Genomic DNA, 24371 nt, shown 5'->3' on the forward strand with positions numbered 1-24371 from the left:
CCGTTCACCAGGATTTCAGACAGCCCTGCTCTTTTCTCTCTGTGGGTCGGGAGTGGAGGTCTCTGGTGCATCTGATTCAGGGCATCAGGCTGGTTTAGGGCAAGGATCCCGAACCTTCCCCCCCCAGATGTTGTCGGACTACAACTCCCATTACCCCCAGCCACCATGGGCCAAAGGTGAGGGAGTAGCTTTGGGTTGGATGCCGCAGGTAAGGCAGAGAGAGAGAGAGAGACCCCCCAAGTGGCAGCAACAGCCTCTCCTCCTCCCCTCCCCTCCATTTGCTCATTTGCACCAAGCACGAGGTGAGATCTTGCTCCTCTGCATACCTCTATTAATAGCAGCCCGTGCCCTGCAGGGCCCCAGCAGCTGCCAACCCGTCCCTTCGCCCACTCCAAGGGTGCCAGAAAGATTCTGTTTGCCACACGCTAGGAAGGGAGCCGGAGTTCGCTTCTCTAGAGCCGGGAAGACCGGACACCTTCGCCACCAGAGTGCCTGCCTCTTTTAAGCATCCCTTGGAATCTTTCACACCCTGGGGCATGACAAGGTTGCCTGTGGAAAAGCCCTTTCCCTATTCAACTTTGACAGGCACCGGGGCCTTTTCCCAGGCAGGGAAAAGGGTCCTCACCTAGGCCTGTCCTCAACACAGTCGTTTTTACCAGCAGGGGATTATTCCATATGGCAAGGGTTGTTCTCAAACTTGTGTCCCTAGATGATGTTGGACTACAACTACAACTAAGAACATAAGAACAGCCCTGCTGGATCAGGCCCAAGGCCCATCTAGTCCAGCATCCTGTTTCGCACAATGCTGCAATGGCCTCTGGCAGGGGGTGATGGGAGCTGTAGTCCAACATTATCGGAGGACACAAGTTTGACAACCCTGTTGCACGGGTCAATATTCAATCATGCAAGCCCAGACAGGGTTTTCTTACATCTGTGTGGTGGCAGCTGGGGAGAGACTTGTGATTTGGGTCTCCCCCTGATTTGGGAAGGTGGCACGGGGGATGTGGAGAAGGGCATGTCAGCTCCCCGCATCCTCAGTCACAACGCAGCTCCCAGTTCTGGGGCAGGGGAGGTGGGCTGCTGGGGGCTTGGTGCTATTCTTATCCATGCCCCTGTTGCTATCTTTAGACCCAGCTGCGAGCTGGGAGATGGTGGGGGAGGAAGAGGAGGTGGCGGTGGTGGCAGCTGGTTCTGGCCCACGCCCACAGAATGACATTATCCAGTGTGAATTATGCATAGCAGCCGTAGTGTGCAACTGAGCCCCGGAACTGGCAGTGGAGAGCAGGGAAGAGGACCGGAGAACGCACAGCCTGGTTGCTGCCAGGGGAGGAGAGTGGAGTGAGGGGAGAACCAAAGAAAAGAAAAGGGAAGCCAGAGCACCCACCCGCTCCTTGCAACACCTGCCTCCTTCGACACCCTCTGCTCTATATCACACTCAACTGGCTGTGTGTGTGTTTGTGTGGGTGACAGCAGCAGCCTTCCAGCCTTTGTGTGACTATATAATACCTCCCAAGACATTTCCATCCGAACTCAGGTCCCTCTCAGCATAGAAACCCTGTTGTCTAGCATGCCAGGTGCACAAGGAAAGACTTGTGGTTAAGGAAGGAAGCACTCTGGCGACTGCTTGTGTTGTTGGACAGATCCCCAAGGGCATCTGGCTCTAATTAAATGCCACACCCAAAGAAAATGACGGTGCGGGTGGAGCTCCTCTCCTCAGAGGCTTGTGAAGCGGAACACAAGTATGCGGGCTGAAACTGCTTGCCTCCATTCTTCCTTCCGCTTCTCAGGTCATGTCTGTTCCTCAGAGCAGCAACTCTGTCGAGCTGATGAACTGATCTATATAAAACCACAGCTCTGACTCTCGTAACAGGAGGAGAGCTGGTCTTGCAGTAGCGAGTGTGAATTGCCCCCTTTGCTAAGCAGGGTCTGTCCTGGTTTGCATTTGGATGAGTGACTAAATATGAGCACTGTCTGCCGAGATATTCCCTTTGGGGGGGGCGGCACAGAAGGTCCCAGGTCCAATCCTTGGTGGCATCTCCAGAGAGAGCTGGGAGAGACTCCTGCCTGAAACCTTGGAGAGCCACAGTGAAGAGAAGGCTGAGCTAGATGGATCAAGGGTCTGGCCCAATATAAGGCAGGTTCTTATGTTCCTCTGCTATGCAACAAAATGGTAGTTCATCACTTTCTTTGGAGGGAGCTCTTGACAAGACAAGGCTCAGGTCAAGGGAGGCAGCAAACTTTTGTTTTCTGTCCTAAAGAAGCAAGCAGATTGACAAGAAAACAAGGGGGAGGGGGTGTTTGTTAGGGCTAGTCTTTTCTAGGGTTTGATTTCCAGCTGGCTAGGGGCTTATTTTTGACAGGGCAGTTTCAGTTTCACCGAGGAAGCCGGTGGGTGGGATTAGGTGCAGGTGAGTCACATGGCTTGTGGGAGGGGTCACATCACTCAGGGCAGTAGGTGACCGGTAGTGCTCAAGTGCCTGATTTGATTAACGCTGAATTAGGTCACAGGTGCATGAGGAAGATGGAGGGAAATGATCACAACTCCTTAAAGCAGCACCTAGTTAAGGGGAGGGGAAGAACCAGGGACTGGTGCTGGAACATCTGGGAGGAGAGAGAAAAGAGCCAGATGTGGCTCAACCATGCATATGGAAAGCCCAACAGGGCTTCCATGTTTACAGAAAAGTCACCACGGTAAAGCCAAGATGTACCCAGAGCCACCTCTGCTGACGGTTGGTGAGAAACTGGAGCGCCCGCTGCTTCCCGCACCCCCCACAGGTGACCCACATTTTTGCAACGAGCATGCAGATGGGCACTGAGTGCTCACAGGAGATGCACAGAGACGAAAACTTAAAGACTTCTCCCCCGCCCAGCCTGCCAAATGGTCAACCTTCTAGCATCCAGCCCAGCAGGTGGGGACTGGCAACACCTGAGACTGGAGCTCAACACGGAGGCTGGCGAGCAGAGAAGAGAGCTAAGATGATGATCAAGGGTTCGGAAGAAAAATCCTTGAGCATCTCCTCCTATGAACTGGGGGTGTTTTAATCTTCTTTCCTCTAGGCTGGAAGGGAAGCGCCAGCTGACAGTTTCAATATCCAAAAGGATGTCGGAGGCAGGAACAGGACCAAGAGCAGGGGGAGATTTAGACGTAACGTCAGAATAAAGAAGCTGCAGCCGAGGAGGCTGCCAAAGCTACTTTGGGAGCAGGGTAATGTGGATTCCCCAACGGCAACAGAGCTTTAGTAAAAGCACACGTTTCCAGCCCTTAAGGTAGTGGTGTTAGGCTTTTGAACGGCACATGCTGGATCATGACAAGGGCCCAACTCAGTCCAGCATCTCACACCTCTAAGAGCAGCAAATGGAGAAGACGATGGAGAACTCGCAAGCAGAGCACCGCTCTCCATCCGTCTGGCCTCCCTGCTGCAACTCCTCACTATCACCGGCTGCCAGCAACAGAGGAGAGGAGCTGGCTCCTGGTTTTCTATTGGTCAAGTGTTGCTGCCTCGTGGAATTTTCAAGTTTTCTTAGCTGCCTGCAGTGTGGTTAATGGAAAGGCGGAACACATTTAAATAAAAAGGCCCCAGCTCCCCATTGCCTGGCATCAGCAGCCAGTAATCAAGACGCCTACTGGCTCTGAACAGGAAGATCACGTGTGGCTTCAGAGCTTAATAGCCATTAATAGGCCTGCCTGCCATACAATGCCTGGGTATGCTGCAGAAACAGGGGCTGAGTGAGATTTGCAGTGGGGGGTGGGCTTCAAGGCCCTGTGCAACCACGTCCTTCTGCCCATGAATGGACAGAGGCAGAATAAAAGTTATAAAAGTTATATATATATGTATGCACGAATTTGCCTAATACAGACAGATTGCAGGGCCATTTTTCTTGGTAAAAGAGCCTGCCCCCACCCCCCCACCCCTTAAAGAGCAAAGCATACTGGTCTAGGACAGAAGTGACCAGTAGCAGGGCCAGTGGTGGACGGATGACCAGCTCGACCCCTTCCCACTATGGAGAGAAGTAGCAGGGTGACACTCTCTATGGTGCATGTGCAAAGGACAGAACGAAGGGCACAGACTGAGTGATGGAGTTTTAATTAAAACATGAGGGGACAAGATGATCAGGTGTAATCCGTGCTCTATAACCTGTAAGAAGAAATGGGGAGGGGAGAGAAGAAGAGGAGAGAAAAACGAACAGTGAGCACGGGTGGGCAAGTCCAGAGTGAAGCGATACAAGTGGCCGCATTTAAACAGAGATCGGATTTTTCCTGTCTTTCTGTCTCTGAAAATGGGGGCTGTCAGTGAGCCAGAGATCAGCTGGGGAAAAGCAGAAGCCACCTGGCAGGAAAGACCATGGCAGCAAAAGGGGAAATCAACTTGGCACAAATCATTATTCAGAGAACCAAAAGCGACTGTGAGCCTCTTGCCCCTTTCACTCCCAGGGGGAACTTTGTGGCCATCGTCCGTTGCCCTGTGGCTACAGTGATGAGGGAAGGGCACGCTGGCCCCCGGCCCCAGCTGGAGGACCAAGAGCTGCTAAGAGGGCTCTTCCCCCAGAGAGCGGCAGCCATCGGGGGAAATCAGCCTGGCTTCAACTGGACTGAAACGTTTCTTTCACTGTATGCTCAATGCAAGGTTTCTCTATTTTAAAGTATCTATGGGGCCCAACACACACAGGCAGACGCAGACCAGGCCTCAGGCCTGACAGTGTCAACATGCCCAGTACGGTTTACTAGATATCCCTCGAGTGAAAAGCAATTAGAGATGGGGGAACCAGAGAACCAGAGCAACTGAATCAAGTTCCCACAAATATTTAGGTTCTGCTTGATAGGCCTGCTCACAGCACTGCAGCAGCCCTGCCCTGCCAGGACAAAACCAACCCGTTAGTTCTACTGCAAGGGTGGACAGACCCCCAGGTCAATCCTGAGAATACTGCCCCTCACCCCCAAACTAGCTTGTCACCACTGGGCAAAACAGCCACACCACTTACGTGATCTCCCGGAAGGCACGTTTCTCAACATATTTCAGGCGGTATTTTCTTTTGAACCTGTTTGGGGGGAGAGAAACACACCATACAGTTTTAGTGACTCATCTGGCCAATCAACATGCCAGTTAAAAAACAACTCCTCCCCAGCTGGAAGCAGAAGTTTGGGGGCACTTCACAATGGCTGGGAAGTCATTCCCACTACCTCACTCAAATGATTCTCTTTTGCCAAACTCAGCCAAGATCCAGAGATCAGAATTATAGAGTTCTTGGGAGAGAACCGCCACAATGGGTGACTCACGGCTTGATGTGTGAACTAACACAGTTTTTAAAAAGCATTGCGTTTGAGTGACTGTGAAAGTCTGTCAACAAGATTGAGAGCCAGCATCAGGCAGGACTTGGCAGGCTGGATTAGAACTGGGGAGAGGTGGGTCCAAACCCCTGCTCAGCTACAGAGCTCACGGGGTGACCCTGGGGATGCTGCTGAGTTTCTGGCCAAGTCCTTGCTCTGGGCTTGCCCCCTGACTCATACAGAGACACAGGGGGTAGGTGCCTTAGGTGAAGAGTGAAAATGCATCCCAACTTTAAATTCAGGAAGGATGCCTCTGCTGCCAGCACGTGGGGCCACAATGCTCTAGGGTGGCTGTTGCTGCTCCTCTTCCTCTGCATCTCACTCACTTTGCACGCTCCCTGGGCTCTATAAGGTTGCGCTTCTGCAGGCTCTTGAACCGGTCTTTCAGGATGCTGCCTTCAGGCTAGGGAAGGAGGACAAACACAAAATCAGTGGGAAACATTTGGGCTGGGGGGTGCTCACAGATATAAAATCCAATGACAAACATTAATAAGTTTCACCCTCTGCAACATGCACTGGTGAGCACAGGGTTTATCTATCTTGACTTGTAGGACATCTCCCTCCCCGCAAATTAAATACAATTAGAAATCTTTAAAATTCCAATTGGTCTCACACAAATCATAATAAATATGCAATATGCCCGCATGCTATATCACTAACAGCAAGGAGGATGCTAAAGAGTTTCCTTTCGCTACCTTCCATATCCGATCAGATCTGAAAACACAGCACAACTGGTGACCCAATCAAGTCAAATGCTTGCAGCCATGTGTTGTGACCTGCCAGGTGTGTGACACAAGACACATCCTTCCATTCTGCAGTCCCAGGCAGGCAGCAAAAGCAGGGGGTTCATCAACTCCTTGCCGGGCCACCCTGCAGGGCTGAATTCGGCTTGGTGGCTTGCAAGCAGTGCAGGCCTGATATACAGGAAGCATTTTTTTTTTTAAAGATGGCTGATTTTACAAGTTGTCCACAGCTGTTGGTTTTTGCCTCTTGGTCCAAAAAGGGGAGCACGAAATGCCTTAAGACCGAGGCTCTGTGGGCAGAGGCAAGATGCATCCCCTGCAACACCAGAGGGAGTGGGACTCATCCCCTGGCTGGGTGGCTTCTCAAGATATCTGGTGAGCCACCGTGTGAACACAGAGCGCTGGGCTTGATAGGTCTTGGGTCTGACCCAGCAGGGTGGCTGTTATATTCTAGGGATACGGCAGGCTAGGTGGAAGGTGGGGACTCACTGGAAATCGGCATGCAGCAGGCTAACAGTGGAGGGTGCCCCAAGCCCTTCACCCGTGTCTTTGGAAGCTCCTTAATAAGATTCCCAACCACAGAGTGGACAGGAAGAACAGAGAAGCAGCACCGCAGGAATACCCAGGAGGAGGAAATGAGACACAAAGTACACAGTGGACCCCCAACCCAGTTTCCGCAGCAGACCCGGCTAGATTCTCCCCTCTCCCATCAGGAATTCACTTCTCACCAGCGTTCCTGGCAGCAAAGGAAAAGAAACACACCCAGCCCCCCACCCCTGCACCACTCCGCAATCTTCACACCTACACCTCCAACACAGTTGTGGGTGCCAGAAGGATAACTCTTCACACATCAACTCTTCACACGACACTCATTAGGTGCCTTCTTGCTCTCTGTGATGGGAGTGTTTGCAAGAGCTGTGAGGGAGAAGCGGGAAAAGGCAGGGCCAAGGCAGGGAAGAAGGGGGCAACCAAACGGACTGTGTGGCAGCAGGAAAGGCTCAGCAGTAGCGTCTGCTCAGCTGTGAAGCTCTACGGCAGGCCTTGGACAAACCACAACCTTGAGGCTAATTTGTCCATCATGGGGTCCTTGAAATAGGAAGCTCTCATCAAGCAACCCTCCCAGGAGTCCTGGGATAGGGATGGGGACAAAATAAACTATTGTTGGGGATGCAGACAGGGACATGGAAAGGGCACAAGCTGGAGGTTATCTGTGCTGACAGAAAAAGCAAGAAAAAGCCAAAACAGCCAGCTTTTCTTCAGATGTATACTGCCTCTGAACATGGGGGTTCCACATAACTATCATGAACCATGGGGAACGACAGACCTCTCCTCCTCTATGAATGTATCTCATCTCATTTTAAAGTCATCTAAGTTAGAAGCCATCACACTTTATGGCAGCAAAAAAATCGGTGAATTAATTCTGCAGCGTGTGAGAAGTACTGTCTTTCATCTGTCCTCAATATCCTGCCAACTCATTTATTTGGATGAGCCCAAGTTCTAGTACTGTGGGAAGAGATGGATGTGTGTGGGGTGTGTGTGTGTGTGGGGGGAGGACTTCTGTCCTCTTTTGCCATTCCATGTGTAGTTTTAGAAGTCTGTTCTGTCATGTCCTCCCCTCACTTGACAGAGGTAGTTCAGGGCAGGAGGATGGACACAAATGCGGACAACCAAGGATTCAGAAAAGGCACCCCCACAACGGCTCATCCGGGCACTTCCTACGCCTGTGGCTGGCCCAGTACTCAGAAGCAGGGGACCTCCAAGGTGGGAAAGGGATTGCTGCCCAGGTGCCTCAGCTCCCCGGTCCTCACCGACTCGGCAGGGCCAGGGAGTCCCCTGGTGACCTTCACATTCCCAGCAAACTTCGCTGCAAATTCTCCGAGCGCAAGGATGGGTCTCATCATTGGACACCAAAGGGGGCATATGGGACTAAGGGAATATGGGAAGGAAAGAGAGAAGAAAGGGCGGCATCAAGTAGGGATGGGGGGAGGACACCACCCAGTCTTAGTAAGACGTTTGCCAAGGTGGCTTCCTGAGGCCCATGCTGTGGCCCAAAGGCTGGTGGGGGAGACAGAGATCCACTCACCTTCAGTGTCCTCAAGGACTCTGCCAGTTCGGTGCTCAGCTGCACATCCACGTCTGGATCTTCGTACCTGCCGCAGAGGGAGGGAAAAGGGCCCTCTTTAGAAACACCAGGCAACCTGGGCCTACTTCTGCTCTCCTCCAATGTCCAGGGGCATTGCCAGTGGGTGCCCTAGCTCAGTGCCTCCTCCCAGCCCTGCCTCTCCCCACACCCAGCTCTTACTTCAGCCTGCCCAGCCGCTTGGGCTTGTTCGCCTCGGCCTCCCGCTTGGCCTGCCGGGCTCGTTTCCGGCGCAACAGCTCCGCCTCCCGCTGCTTCACCTGCAGCCGGATGGAGCGCAGCTGGAACAACTTCTGCTGCCGGAGCCGGGCTGCCTTCTCGCCCAGCGCCCGGGCTTTCTGCGTGCAGAGGGGGAATGAGAGAGGAAAAGAGGAAAGTGAGACCACAGCCTGGCACAGAGTAACTCTCCCCCCACTCCCCTAATCACAGCGCCCTCTGCAGTGCAGGGTAAACCCCTCGGCAGCCCTCGCCAGGATGAGATCACTAGGTCTCTTGTCAGCGGAGAGGGGGATCTGTGCGCTGGCTTCCGCCCTGCTTCTGCATAGCTCACGCAGGGAGCAGATGGCAGGCGCCAGGCTGGGCCAGATGGCCGCGTGTTCACGAGCTGCCGCAGCATCGGCGGAGAGGATAATCAAGCTCGCTTTGGCAGGGGGCCCAGGAGGCAGCCCCAATTGCTGCGGCTACTCAAGGGCAGCTCAGAGAGCAAGGCCGTGCCAGTGCTGCGTGCAAGGGCTTAGGTGCCTACACAGAAAGAGCGGTGGAGCATAGGCATGTTTACACACACACACACACACACACACACACACACACACACACACACACACACACACACACGAATGCTCACATACTCAGCAGCTAGTCTGTGTCTCCTGGTCCTGATGCTAACATAATTGGAATCATGTGCCAAGGAAAAGCTCCATTATAGCTCAACATGGCAGAGCTTGGCACTGTCGGGTATGCTCTTGAATAATTTGTTCTCCTCTCGCTAGTTAAGGGGAGGGACAAGAAGCATGATGGGCACTTATGTCTCTGGACAATCTGGCTACGCCATCCTCTAGCTTCTGGAATTTCAGGAGGGCCCATTACCCAACCTCTTCCTAAGCAATTTGTTTGGCAGTCATAAGGACTAGACACTTGGAGTGAATTCCACCAAAATTCTCAGGAAGGTGAATTTAGTGCTGCACCACATTCTGTAGGTTTTCTATGCTCCCATGGAATCACCACATGCATACACCCATACAACTCTGTTCTTAGGTAGCAGTGAGAAAACCCAGCCCCATCCAACTCCATCAAGTATCTCAGTCTGAGGCCAAATCTAGTCAGTGACAACGCAGCGTGGGGCACTCTTTCAGCTCAAGCATGGGGCAGGCTTCGGGACCCCACTGCAGGAGCTGTGGGCTGGTTAGTCCCTAGTTTGAACCTTGCCCCTGCCACAAACCCATTGGATGGCCTTAGGCAAAAGCCCCTGTTCTCTCCGTCTCCACTGCCTGCCATACAGGGAATACCACTGGCGGCCCACTTGACAGGGCCGTTGCAAGGACTAAAACAACATGAAAGACTTTGGATGCTTTAAAATGCACTAAAGCAACACCTGGTTTTTGTTTTTTTTAAAAAAACAAAACTGTAAGGCAATTGCACATGCAGGAAGGCCCTCCTTTTTCTTCGGAGGGATATTTCATTGCTAGGAGCACTGAAGAGGGACCAATGATGACCAAGGGAGCAGAACACCTCACAGATCCTCAAGGGCTCATTTTGGAGGAAAGGTCCACCTGGGGCTGGTTGGGGGATGTGAATGTGTGTGTTAGCAGGGAGAGATCCCACTTAGCTCTGCGAGCCAGGCACACCCACCAGGCGTTTGGCCGCCTTTTCCTTCTTCCGCTGCCGCTCCGTCTTCTTCTCTCCTGCCCCACGTCGGGGCAAAGAGAGAGCAGAGCCTGCGTCTGTCTGTGGTTCCTCCTCCTGGGGCTTCAACGGGCTCTCCTGCCCCTCCTCGTCACTGGACTCCTCCTCCAGGAGCCCTTCGCACTGCTCCCGGAAGACTGTTTCCTATCAGCATGGAGAGAAGCGGCAGTGTGAACACAAAGAGGGCACGACTCCTAGGTTAAGCTGGCACACACCTACTGTGGGGAACCAGCTTTGCTCCCCAACTTAAGCAAAACAAACAGCAACTTCGGTAGGAAATAGAACAAGGGAGCACCTTTTTTCAATTCCGAAGGCCTCTCTGACACACAGTGGCCTCCTGAAGTATGAGAGCAGCACCACACGGCCCCTCTAAGGCCTCTTAGCCCCAGGCCTGGTGTCCGCTCCCTTCCTAGTCGTGACGGAGCTTCTCCTGAGTGCGGGAAGCTGCTGCCAAGTGCCAGTCCCTGGCACCTCTGGGCAGGATTACTTACAGCTTCTCAGAGCCTAGCACATCCCTTTAAACTGATACAGCCCTGAAGGGCTAAGGCCTATTACGAGGCTAAATATACCGTCTCCCTGGGCCAAGCACCAAGGAGAGGGGAGCTGGAAAACAAGCTCCATTCTAGCAGGAAAGGGGCTCCAAGAGTGGGCAGGGTCACCTCATACCCTCTTCCTGGTGCTGCCACAAGGGGATTCAGGCTAACAGATGAGGTGCCAAAACTCATCAAGCGAGGATTACACCTTTCTGTAAACGCACTGACCTAGCACTGTGTCGGGATTCCCCCGCTGACGCCCACCTTCCCCCTGCTGCTGAGCGGGACATGGACCCCGCTGTCCCCGTCCGGTGACCTTTCCTCTTTCCCCTGCCGGGCGACGCGACCTTGCAGCTGCTCTTGGCAGGCAGAGTTGGCCCCCAGGGCCCGATGGCCCAGCACCATCCATCAATGGCAAGATCTCACGAGAGGTCTGTGCCTCTTCACAAGATCCTGTGCCAAGCTCTCGCGATCATTAGGAATCTCATGAGAGTTCAGGTGAGATTTGCGGAGACTTCGTGACTATATAAAGGGGTCGGCCCATGATGAGGGGCCAGTTAGGTGAGGGCTAACTGGGAGGAAGGAGCCCTGGGAACCTGAGGCCCAAAGCGGCAGCGGTCGTCTTGACCATCCTATGGCGGTTACAGGTGGCCCAGTGCCAGGGCCATAACTCTGAGGCCAGATTCTGCAATACTGAAGGGGGGGGGGAAGGGGACACGACACGCACCACCCTGCCCCCAACAGTATGACACACTGTTAAGCTGTGTCATGACGGCTCACCACCTCTGGTCACACGTTTCAAGAAAATAGTGGGAGGTGGCAAGTTATCTTTCACGGATACCCGTCAATGTGTTCACCTGAACTGGTGGCCGTCAGCTTTGTTCTTTGGAAACTTATTAAGGCTCCTCCACAACAAGAACTGTAACAGCTGACAAGCTTCCCTGAAAGAGAGCTTGTGGGCTACTTTCATCCTCCCACAAGCACATGCAGCTGCAAGAGCGTGTAGCCTGTCTTTGGGGCACACCTCTACGGTTCATGCCGGACAGGTAACGCGGCACACCCACTGGGTGCCTGTGTATGCATCCCTAAGTGTACCTGCCAGTGCCTGGCCTTGTTCTTGTAGGAAATGCTGGAACTCCAGCTGGCCAGATTCTCCAATACCGTTGAAGGGGCTAGACTCCTATCCCTTTGGGGCAAGTGCTCACCTGGGTGGGGGCTTCAGCCACTGTGGGGAAATTCAGCTGCCGTTCAAGTTTCTCCTCTGCCTTCTGCCTCTTCAGCTCAATTTCATGGGCTTTGAAGAGCAGCGCCTGCAACCAGGGCAGTGGGGGAACAGGGTGAGGAGGAGTGGAACAAATGGCCCAATGAAACCTCATGAGGTTCCACAGTCTCCCCCCAACTCAGTAGAAGATTCACGATCGACTGCTTCACCCACTTCGCACAACACAATCAAAAGAATCCCCGTCTGCAACCCAAGGAGACAGACACACACCAGTGTACAGTCATGGATTTAATGTGTGACATACACACACCACACACCCTTTAACCATGAGCTTGCCTTCCGAACTAGAGATGCAAAACATTAAATGTTTAACTGATAAGGATTAGTTTTACTGTCTATATTCAGGTGGACCTCGCTATACAGGGTGCTGCTATTTGCAGTTCCATGTATCATGATCTGTAAACAGGCACCCAACTTCAGCATATGCGGGTACCGAAAGGGTTCATACCTGCACATCTGCGGTCCCTAGATGGCTGGAAGTGACCTCGGAGGTCATTGTCAGCCACTATTTTGTCTAAAGGAGTCATTTTGTGGCCCTTCTGTACAAAAAAATTAAATACATGATTTTTCAAGGAAAATTCCTGAAATTGGATGATTTGGGGGGCATCACGGGACAGCTGGAGACCTGCACAGTACGGCACTTTTTTGCTCCTATTTCTGCTGTTTTGTGCCCTTCATTTGCTTACAGGAACCTAACCTCCCAATCCCCACAGATTCAATGCTTCACTATCTGTGGGAAACAGCAGGAACGGAGCCTGCGCAGATAATGAGGTACACCTGTATTGCATGTAGTCCTTTATTAGCCAGTAGTGTTGAGAAGTCAGAGTTAGCCAAGAGCTCACTCCTCCTTCCCCACTGCCAAGGATAAGCCAAGCTGGACTCACCTAGGGGAAGGCCTGCCCCTGCTACCTACAGCACTGCAGCCAAGTGGATAATATCCCACCCCACGATGGCCTATTTCTCCCTTGAAACACCATACATACCTGGTGAGCCTGGAAACTCGGATTGTATGACCCTCCCGGAGAAATGACTTCCACAGCTGGCAACTGGGATGGAGCCTTTTTCAGCCTCTCTGGACGCTAAAACACAAGAACAAAACACAGAGAGTGAGCAGCTATGTAGCACCAGTTCCCCCACACCTCAGTTCTGCTTGCAAGCTGCCCACTGATTACCTTCACTGGCTGCTTTTTGGTCTGTTCCAGGAACCAGATATCCTTTCCGGCCAAAGCTTTATCCAGTGGGTCTAAGATTACAAATACAACAACAACACCCCATCAGTAGACTGGAGATTCCCCTGATCCTGTGTTGCCTCTAGGGATGTGCACGAACAGGTTCGGAGGACCTGTTATAGATCTCCGAACCAGTTCAAAGTACCGGCAGCAAAGCTGGTTCGGTGTGTCTGTGTGTGGGGTGTGTGTTACCTTTAATGAGCAGGTTGGGTGCTCTCACCTTCACACATACGTCTCCCCCACCGGCACTGTGTTTAAAAACGGCCCTGCAAGGAGGCAGCGTATCTTCTTGCCGCCCTGGTGCATGTCGGACCGGAAGTGCCTGGTGCTCGCTGCACACACAGATGCGCACTTAAGGTCCGACACACACCGGGGCAGCAAGTAGGTGCACTGCCGCCCTGCAAGGCCATTTTTAAACACAGAGCCGGCGGGGGGAACGGGGGGGGGGCACCTGCTCCCTATAGGCAAACACACACACGCCCCCTCTGTCGAACTGGCCGCTGCCAGTTCCATGCACATCCCTAGATGAGGCACAAGGCATTTCAGTCGGAATAAGCAATATAAGGTTATCCATCTAGAGACCTGGAGATGGGACATGCTATAAACCTAAATAACTAAATGAAGATGGACTGGGAAGAAAGGACAACTACCCACATTAATCTGGAACCAGTGCCACCAGGACAGTTCTTGCCTTCTCATAATCACCAACAACGTGGGGTCAGAATCCTCAACTCACCCATAAGCATGCCCTGAAAGGGCAGGGGAAGCAATCCTCTCTCCCAAGCACTCAAACCACCTTGCCTGGGGGGCGCAGAAGAGCGTTCAGTGTTCTCTAATCCTTCTTAAGCAACTCTAAGTTCTTCCCATGGGACCTACTCTGAATTTGGGGATTAAAGGAAGGCTCAGCACTAGCAGGAAAAATGCACAGGAAAACACAGATGGGGGGGACCTGGCTCTCTGCAGGGCCGCACAGCCCAGTCCCTCTTCCCAGCTGAAGGAACTCCTGCCGCACTGCTCCGCCCTGTTCTGACAGCGGCCACAGGTGGCAGCAGCAACCTGGGCCCAAGAGCGTGGGTGGGCAGTCACGTTCCAGCCACCCACAGGAACCGGACGGTGGCCTCAGGGGAGGTCATTTTGAGCTCTAAGGCGCTAAGATTAGTTCTGAACCCTTGACCTAGCAAAGGGGGTGGGGAGGAAGAGGAGGGAAAAGGGAAGGATAAACATCCTAGCTCAGGAGGAGGAGGAAGAACAGGGGAGAGAGATGGAAGGGGGTCCATGGCAGGCTGTGACAGCAACACCTGAGTAACTGGCAATTAGGAGAGATACAGAGATCACCCCCACAGGAACAGCGTGGTCAACTGAGCCAATTTGGTTAGGAAGAGAACCTGGTAGAGGCATTCCTGGGTCACCAGGCTGCCTTTTCCACTCCCCCGATCTCATAACTGCAGAGAGAAGCCCAACCACCTCTTCCTACCCACTTTCCTCCTTCCCAACTACAGCAGGCAATAAAATCCAGGATCCGTAGCTCCCAGCCTAGCTCCTGTCACTACTGAAAGCCCCCACTCCCACCCCACATTTGTTAACAGAGACATTATATCCCAAACACTTAAGTATCACGGACTTGGAGAGAGAAAGCGACACCCCAGGCATTCCATTGCTAAACACCTGCCTGGATTCACCAGCCAGTCATTTTAGCACCAACTCTTGTTGAATCAGTGCTGACCTCTCCTGGAGAAAACTAGTCTGACAACTGAAAGGTTCTGACTGTGATCTACAGTCAGGCAGCTGTTTGGGTTTGACCCAGCCCACCCCTACATCCAGAAACTGAAGTTGGAAAAATCACACACATTTCAAAACAGCTGAAAGGCAGGGGAGGATACACACATCAGGGGACCAATACATGTGCCTGATTACGGATAGAAGACAGACTGACCAGACAAAGTCCCAGGCTGGGGGGAATTAATCGTGGAGTGGCGCGAGTTGCTAGAAAAAGTCGGAACAGATATATGATGGCACAACCCTTGGCTTGCATCTCACTAACTAACCCACAAGACCAGACATGTTTCCCAGAGCTGACAGGACTTCAGAGGTTTTCTTCTCTACTAACTTGAGTCCGACCAGATATCGTAGAACCCCCTGGAAGGATTGGTGCCGCTGCCTACTTCCATGCAGCTGTCTGTTGCGGCTGGTGCTTTTTTCAACCTCTCCTGAAGGAGGCGCTCTTTCCGTGGCAGCACCCCTTTTTCTTCCAGCTTCTCCCATAGCCTCCTCTTCCGCTTCAGTTTCTTACCATTGGGGACCTGATAGGAGAGGATGCTGAGGAGGAAAACAAATTTCTGAATCAGGGAGGCCCAAAGTGCACCAGCACCAACTATTCCTTCCACCTTTTCTGCATCAGAAAGAGAGTGCATGTGCACTCTACCCCAAAGACCTTTTTGTGACTGTCCTCTAGTTGCTTCCACACTAAAACAGCCGCTACACTATTAATCACAGGGCAGCAACAACAAATTCGTCTCCTTGCAATCAACTTCAAAGGCCTCAGGTTTGGGGATGAGGAATGTGTGGACATTCTAAAAAAATGCTGGGCTGCTGGAAAGGATTCCACAAAGAACAATAGCAATATCTTCCTAGAAGAACTAAGAAGCAATTTAAACGAGAAGCTGGCTGAACTGGACCTTGAGGGGGAAATCTTCATGGCCAAAAAGGAGGAACTATTAATTCCAGCACTTAATATACCTCTGCCGCCTCCTCCCTCCCCGGCTGCGTCTCGGAGGGTTGGAGAAAGGGCACTGATGGCTCCCATCCCTGCACGGCTCCCCCAGCGGCAGCCCAGAGAGACTGGAGGTGGGGTTTAAAAAAGCTTTTTAAAAAGTGTATTCACAACATGTGCTGAACTTTCCCCCAGAAATCATTTGAAGTTAAAAACTGGCTGTATCTTCCCTATCCTTGTTTTCAACACTGGAGCACGTGGTGTGGAAATACAGCCCATTGCAATAAACATGTTTTTTTTTGCTGTAAGTAACCACGTTACAGAGGGAGGGGAGACGGGACAGGATGGAGATCCCCTTAAGGAGTTCCAAGCCCTTGGTGATGGACCGATTTTTCTTCCGATTTTTCTGGTGATCTTCCGATTTTTCTGGGCAAACCCTAATGAGTCCTGCTTCCGAGTAATAGCTAGGAGGGGGTGCAGGAGAAGGAGCTTTTAATTCTATGGCTCCATAGCGCCCTTGCAAGATCTGAAAGTCTCTTAAAGCAAACGCACAGCCACATCATGGATCATTTCCTTTTCAAATCCACATCCCCCTCACTGTTGGAACTGGTGAACAGCCCGGTGCCAATCATCATGTGTGCTAAAGAAGAACCATAGAGTCAAAGCCAGCGCTAGGAAAGCATTTTAAGTCCCATCCCCACCGCTCCATGCTCTGAAACTTACAAAGGAAGGACACCAAGACACCCAACCTTATCTTGCAGATGCCACAGAAGGAACTTGGAACCTTCTGCAGGCAAGCAGGCAGCTGTTCTTCCCAGAGCAACCCCCTCCCCTGAGGGGAATATCTTACAGTGCTCCCATGTAGTCTCCCATTCAAATGCAACCAGGGCAGTCCGTGCTTAGCAAAGGAGACAATTTTTTTTTTAATGTTTGCATAGCAGAGATCCAATGGAACCAATTCCTCTCCAGGATCCCCTGATATTTTGGCTATTCTTTTTGTATGTAAATATCGTTGAGGCAAGCAGGCACTGGATTTTTGGCAAATAAGCAAGGACTCCAGTCACAATTTGAGACAGTCTGGGATTTTGCAGTGCCTGGATGGAGTTGTTAATGTCTGGGAGACTTTGTTTAACAAAGTAGTAATTAAGAAAAGGCCAAAAAATTCTGCAAGGCGCGTTTTGCGCAGCACATTATTTCTAGGGGCTTGGGGAAATTGAAAAGCATTAATGTTTTCCATGTGTGTGAGAGGGAGAATTATGTGCACACACTGCCTTCATACTGCTGCCCAGAACAAAGTTCTTTCCATTCACTGTTGATAAAAATTAGAGGGGACACAGATCCCCAGAACTTGTTTTGACCAACCCGGGGAAGATTTTTTTGGGGGGAGACTCACTCTTTGGGTGCTGGGATCTTGGAGTCTGATTGTAGAATCAAGTCGATCTTCAAGGGTTTCTCTTTGCCATGGTTCTGTTTTTGGTCTGGGACAAAAATGCAAAGCAAGAATTTATCACAGAAAGTACACAACTCAGTCTAGAACATCACAAATGTAAGTTGAAGTTAGCTCAGACATCCCAACTCAACACACAACTGCCCTGACCTGGATCATTTATCCCAACGCTCGTCTTCAAGCAGGATCTCTGATGCCCACTCACTCCTTGACCTTGCAAGGCATTTTGTCAGCAACTTGTTTTACCGAAGAGTCCCATTAGGTGGCAGGGCCAAAATAATTTCTCAAAAGGGACAATCAGAAAATTACAGCCACAGCTACCATTCCTACTATTACTATAACTAATTAATTAATTCTCCTGCTTTACATCCAAACTCCCATTTCTTTGGTACTCCACTTCAAACTAGAATGATCCTTCATTCTAGTGACTCACCTTTCTCCTCACTGCCAGTGTCTACAAAGAACAAGGTTTCATCCGGCTTCTCCGAGACTGGCCCTCTGCAGAGAAAGAAAAACAAATGCAGTCCACTAGTTTTCACCAACAGCAAGACTACTCTCCAGCAGGGTTCCCTCCAACAGGACTTCCCAGATGCTGTTGACTACAACTCCCAGAATCCCCAGCTGCAAAGGCTTTTGTTGGGGGATTATGGGAGTTGTAGTCAACAGTGTGGTCAAGCACAATGAAAAAATGGGACAACTAAATGTAAAGAAGACTAATGACAACGGACACAGCAACCAGCCTCAGAATTGGCAATGAAGATATTCAAGTGATAGATAGTTTCTGCCTTTTAGGATTGACCATCCACAGTAAAGCATCCAGCAGTCAAGAAATGTGCTGCAGACTAGCACTTGGTAGGGTTGCAATGAAGGCCTCGGAAAGGATATTTAGATACTGTGACATGTCTACACCTACAAAGATTAGAATTGTTCGGACAATGGTTTCCCCCGTGACACTCTATGGATGCAAACACTGGACTCTGAAGTAGCAAGATAGAAAAAGTATTGACGCTTTTGAACTTTGGTGCTGGAGAAGACTTGAGGATAACATGGACAGCCAGGAAAACAAACAAATGGATCATAGAAAAAATCAATCCAGAATGTTCACTAGAGGCACAAATGACCAGGCTTAAACTATCATACTTCGGACACATGATGTGAAGACCCAGCACCCTTGAGAAGTCCATAATGCTGGGGAAAGTGGAAGGAAAGAGAAGACGACGACGGCCAGCAGCAAGGTGGATGGACTCTGTTACGATAGCAATGAATGCACCACTAAGAGACCTCAAAGGCCATGTGGAAGACAGATCATCCTGGAGAGAATATCTCTATGTGGTTGCTAAGAGTCGACACCGACTTGACAGCACTTCATCAATCAATCAAGTCAAGACACGAACATCAGGGGGAGCCCTGTTAGAGGGAACACTGCTCTCCAGTCCTCAAATCACTGTGCGATTTCCATCACCCCGTCCTGCTCTGCTTTGTGCCACCCTCCCCGCCCCCACTTGGGTATGGTTCCCTTGCACCATGTCCCCAAGAGCCGCATTCCCACGAGGGAAGGAGAATTACCACTGCCCGGAGGACCTGACGCACCATGGGGCCCTCGTGCAGGCAAAGCACAAGCACTCTGCTGCGGCGCTGGAGGCTCTGGCAGGTCCCCCCACTCAGGGCCTTCCCTTCTGCCCCCCAACCCGGTCTCCAGGCTTTTCCTCGCCACTGCCCCTTCCCTGAAGGACCCCATTATTATAGCTCACCACCCACCCACCCACTCTCCCCCTCCTCTCCCCGGAGGCCCAGCCTGCGCTGCCCCTCCTCCACCCACCCCAACTGCCGCAGTTCGGTCGCCTTCTCCTCCAGCCAGTCTCCGAGCTCCCGGCCCAGCTGGGCCTCCGGCCCTCGCCACCGCTTCCAGCCCTTCTTGCGGTTCCTGGCGCCCAGCCCTCCGGCCCGCCGCGAAGGGAGCCGGCCCGGGTCCCGCGACGACAGGCCGAAGCCTAGGAAGCCCGAAGCCGCCTCAGCATCCGCCGCCATCTTGGAACACGAGAGAGCGAGAGAATGAGGCGAGAGAGAGAAAGCAGAGCGCCGCCTCCGGGGTCTACGAAACAGGAAGCCCGGGCGGGACTTCCGGTATCAGGCGCCATGTTGGTAGAGGCGGGGAAGCGCCAGGCTTAGCTTCCGGCTAGAGAGAGTGGGGCGATAAGAGGCTTAAACAATACACAGCCTAAACGTCCGGTGTTAAACTGACACCCACGGTTCTCTAGCACTGCTCTGTTCCTCTCTATTATGGAAAATCATCCCCCCCCCGCCGCCCACGCTTTTAAAAAACTATTGTTATACTTTAATAGGTCTATACCCTGGTTCTCTCTCTCTCTCTCTCTCTCTCTTTGATTGATTAAGTGCCATCAAGTCAGTGTTGACTCTTATTATTATTATTTATTATTATTATTATTATTATTACATTTATATCCTGCTCTTCCTCCAAGGAGCCCAGAGCGGTGTACTACATACTTGAGTTTCTCTTTCACAGCAACCCTGTGAAGTAGGTTTGGCTGAGAGAGAAGTGACTGGCCCAGAGTCACTCAACTAGTTTCATGGCTGAATGGGGATTTGAACTCAGGTCTCCCTGGTCCTAGTCCAGCACTCTAACCACTACACCACACTGGCTCTCTTAGCAACCACATAGAGAGATTCTCTCCAGGATGATCTGCCTTAAACTTGGCCTTTGAGGTCTCTCAGTGGTGCATTCATGGCTGTCGTAACAGAGTCCATCCACCTTGCTGCTGGTCTTCGTCTTCTTCTCTTTCCTTCCACTTTTCCAAGCATTATGGACTTCTCAAGGGAGCTGGGTCTTCACATAATATGTCCGAAGTATGATAATTTGAGCCTGGTCATGAGTGAACATTCTGGATTGATTTGTTCTATGGTCCATTTGTTTGTTTTCCTGGCTGTCCATGGTATCCTTATAAGTCTTCTCCAGCACCAAAGTTCAAAAATGTCAGTACTTCTTCTATCTTGCTTCTTCAAAGTCCAGCTTTCGCATCCATAGAGTGTCACGGGGAAAATCATTGTCCGAACGATTCTAATCTTTGTAGGTGTAGACATGTCACGACATCTAAATATCCTTTCCAAGGCCTTCATTGCAACCCTACCAAGTGCCAGCTTGCGGCATATTTCTTGACTGCTGGATCCTTTACTGTTGATGGTTGATCCTAAAAGGCAGAAGCTATCCACCACTTCAATGTCTTCATTATCAGTTCTGAGGCTGGTTGCTGTACCCATTGTCATTAGTTTAGTCATCTTTACTCTTAGTCGTAGTCTCATTTCCCCCCACTGTTCTCCTTGACTTTCATTACTAGAGCTTGCAGATCATCTGCATTCTCAGCTATCAGAGTGGTGTCATCAGTGTAGCGCAGGTTATTGATCTAACAGGGAATTTCTGAAATTCCCTATTAAGTTCCTTCCTGAGGTCTTTATCTGACTTGACTTTGGCTACTCTCCTCTTCTTGGCAGTTTCCACTGTCTGTTCTGACATCCATTTCGCTCTTAGTCTAAACGTATTTTCATGTTTAGAAAGTGACCTCATGTTGCTTCATTTAGACTTGTTTTATAGGCTGTTATCCACCTTGTGTGTTAGAAAAAACATGGAAAGGTGGCCTTTAAGCAGTAATAACAAAAGTATGATGACAAGTACTATGCAAGTGTGTCTCTTCTCTGTGGGAGGGTGTGCATAACATTCGTATAGCAGTACTGTACCCTATGTACAGTATTGCTATACGAATTTCTCAATTCTCTATTCAGCCACTGGGGGACAGGCTAACTCCAGCCCACCAGAGCTCCCAACAGGGGGCTGGGCGCTGGGTGTGGCTGGCAAAGACTGGGATCGTGATTGTGTTTTTCCAGCTCTGGGATCAGCCGCTAACTGTTTTCACAGCAGTTTGAGGACTGGCAAATGTTTCCTTTCATTATTCATGCTGCATCATTTACCAGTTGGAGGATACAGGCTCCCCACTGTTGCTTAAATCAGGAGTAAATCCCAGTGGCATGGAGAGAAAACACAGACATACCATTGCCCACAAGATGCATTGCACAAGCAATCCTTATAAAGCACAGGGCCCCTTCACACACTGCACTCTGCCGACACAAACTATTTATACTTGAAACTTGTGTGTAAGAGGTTGCACAGGTCGGCCCCACACCTGTGTTTTGCCACGTGTGCATGTGCCCAGGTGAGGGCTCAGATTTATTTGACCTGGTTGGGTAGACTTGGAGGCTTCTAGGCAGATGCAAGTTGGGTTTGTTTGGCTTTAATTTCAGGCCAGGGTGCTGATACGGCTTGGAATCGGCACAGCCTGCCAGTGTGCTTGCTCCTCCTGCAACTTTCCGAATGTCTGCTCAGAATAAAGACAGAGTTACAAAGACCCCGTAGGGCACCTTATAGTTAAGGCTGTTTCTTACTTTAACTTCCCACTCCTTAGGGAAGGGCAGAAGTGTGTCTAGACCTAAAGGCCTTTGGAGGCTCCCTCTCCCCTGCAAATTAAGCAGCATCATGCTCAGCCGGGCGACCACACCACCCGGGTGAGACGAGAGCCAGCGTGGTGTCGTGGTTAGAGTGCCAGACTAGGACCGGGGAGCCCCGAGTTCAAATCCCCATTCAGCCATGAGACTTGCTGGGTGACTCTGGGCCAGTCACTTCTTTCTCAGCCTAACCTACTTCACAGGGTTGTTGTGAGGAGAAACCCAAGTATGTAGGGTTTCATGTTACCTCTTCCTGCTCCACTTCTTCTGATTGTTCTCTAGCAATTCAGACAAGCTCTCAGTTTGTGCTCTGATCATGTTCTTTCCCCCTCTTCTTGCTTCTACATATGGGGAGAGTGCGGGCCGAAGCAGTAGAGCGATTCATACCATCTTGTCTCTGTGCCTGTTCCAAATCAAAATCATAAACTTGGGCAGTGGAAACAGACATGCAGGGCATAACAGAATTATAAGCACACCCGGAGAATCGGAATTTGCATTAAGGTAAACTGTTGCCTATGCCACAAAATGCAATATTTTCATCCAATCATGAAAATACAGTATTTCATCTTATATCTGATGAAGCAAACTCTAGTCCGCAAAAGCGTATGCCAGAGTATCTTTGTAAAGGTGCCACAGGACTCCAGGCACAAAGGGCTAGTAAACATAGGCTAGTAGCTCATCAGTTGAGCTGATGGGCTAGTAAACATTTGTGTGGGCTACTTACAAGTGTGGGCTCCTGTACATGGCTGAAAAGGTAATCACAGCAAATGCTAAACATACCGTGAACAAGAAGTTGCTTTCTATTGAGTCAGACCTGAGATTCTAGCTTTCTCTGTCTAGCCTAGGATTGCATATCCTCTCTAAAAATGCCTCAAGCAGAAGTCCCCACCCCGCACCCTGACAGAGATCCATTAGTTGGAGATGTGAGGATTGAATCTGGGTACCTTCTGCAAGAGCCATGGCGCCACTGCTTCTGGGGACAATTTAAATCTGAGAATCTGGCCTTCCAATACAAAACGGTGCCCATGTTTAAATTGTGCCCCAAAGCAGCCTTGACGTGTGTGCTGACCTTCGGTTTCCTGCTTCTGCAGGGCAGGGAACAGGACAGGTGAGGTTCCAAGATATCTTGGGTAGGAAACCTTCGTTAAACTTTCAAAGGCTGGTCTGGGAAAATTGCGGTGTGTGGGGGGGGGCTCTTCTTCTTCTTCTTCAGAGTGTGGTACTGTCCACTCTGCTCTCTGAAGTAAGGAAAAATGTGTGTGTGTGTGGGGGGGTGCCCTTGTGCTAGCCCCATTGTGGAGGATCCCCTGTGCCGAGCAGCTTGGTACCGCCTGTTCTATTTGGCAGGAGAAAGGAATGTAAAGTTTCCTTTGGCCTGGCTGGGAGTGCTCTGGCCGCAGCCCAGTGGGTGACTCAGAGGCTGAGGACACTTGCCATGCCCTGCCAAACAGAGATGTGGGACTCCAAAACTGTATAGTGGCCAGCTCCCTGCTGTTCTCTGACTTGGTGTGTGGGGAATGGATCTCCAGGGAAGGGGCTGTAGCTGTGGCAAAGGACACGTTGGCCCCTCCAGCCTGGTATCGTGTACTGTCGCTGGCAGCAGTTCTCCAAGCCTTGCCCAGTTCTGCTGCCGCCTTGGTTTGCGTATGGATGGGTGACTGCATGCAAGATATCCCCCTTAAAGGATGGGGCTCAGTGGAAGAGTAGTCTGCAGGTCCCAGCTTCAGTCCCAGCTATCCCCTGCCAACTTGACAAGAGGCACCTTTGAACATGGTGATTCTCTTTATTTAGCAGGGGGAGAGTAACTGGCCCTCTCCACCCCCAGCACGGTACCTCCAGTGGCTGTTGCTGGTGTCTCTCTTGTGTTCCTTTTTAGATTGTGAGCCCTTTGGGGACAGGGATCCATCTTATGTATTTATTATTTCTCTGTGTAAACCATCTTGAGCCATTTTTGGAAGGGCGGTATAGAAATCGAATCAATCATCAATCATCATCAATCATCATCATCATCATCATCATCATCCCTGGCAGCATCTCCAGGTAGGGCTGGGAGAGACTCCTGCCTGAAACCTGGGAAAGCCGCTGCCAGCCAGCATAGACATCTAGCTATTGAGCTAGACGGAGAAATGGTCTGACTTGGTATAAGCAGCTTATGTTCTTGTGTGCAAAGCATATGCTCTACCCCTTGATCTCTGACCCTTGCTGATGTCTGTGGCTGTTGATCCTCAGACAATGCATGCTGTGGCTTTATCCGGCCTGAGATCACACCCTCGGCTGTGGAATTCTTTGCCCCTTCATCCCAGCTGAAGACAAGCTGACTGTGCTTAGTCAGGTAACATAGTGAACACAAGGGTGCCTCAGAGCTCGAGCAGAGTGCCTGTATTTTGCCACTGAAGATCACTTCCCCTACACGTCCTGTGTAGGAAATAATATTGTACAATAATATAGTTTGTAGATGACCCCTCACCAGCGCGCATGTAACTGCATGCCGGATATACAGTGAAATGCACACACCTGGGATTGGTATACGTGACAATCTATGTGTGG

General features: G+C 51.0%; 1 protein-coding gene across 2 annotated transcripts; it reads right to left on the minus strand.

Moving 5' to 3' along the window:
• Window positions 1-4068: 4068 nt before the first annotated feature.
• Window positions 4069-19373, minus strand: NOP53 (NOP53 ribosome biogenesis factor). 2 transcript variants are annotated; one of them, XM_053268601.1, is made up of 13 exons: window positions 19132-19373; window positions 17746-17810; window positions 17259-17343; window positions 15263-15471; window positions 13099-13169; window positions 12910-13005; window positions 11850-11954; window positions 10058-10255; window positions 8372-8547; window positions 8153-8219; window positions 5653-5729; window positions 4981-5037; window positions 4069-4136 (listed from the first exon to the last, which is right to left on the minus strand). In XM_053268601.1, exons 1-13 carry the CDS (start codon window positions 19338-19340, stop codon window positions 4130-4132), a joined length of 1422 nt encoding a protein of 473 aa, XP_053124576.1. In that variant the 5' UTR covers window positions 19341-19373; the 3' UTR covers window positions 4069-4129. The 2 variants fall into 2 exon arrangements, with proteins under 2 accessions (XP_053124576.1, XP_053124577.1); XM_053268602.1 differs by lacking the exon at window positions 4069-4136 and having other exon boundaries at window positions 4977-5037.
• Window positions 19374-24371: the final 4998 nt, after the last annotated feature.

Source organism: Hemicordylus capensis, chromosome 7, assembly GCF_027244095.1.
Source record: "Hemicordylus capensis ecotype Gifberg chromosome 7, rHemCap1.1.pri, whole genome shotgun sequence".
NCBI classification, from domain to species: domain Eukaryota; kingdom Metazoa; phylum Chordata; class Lepidosauria; order Squamata; family Cordylidae; genus Hemicordylus; species Hemicordylus capensis.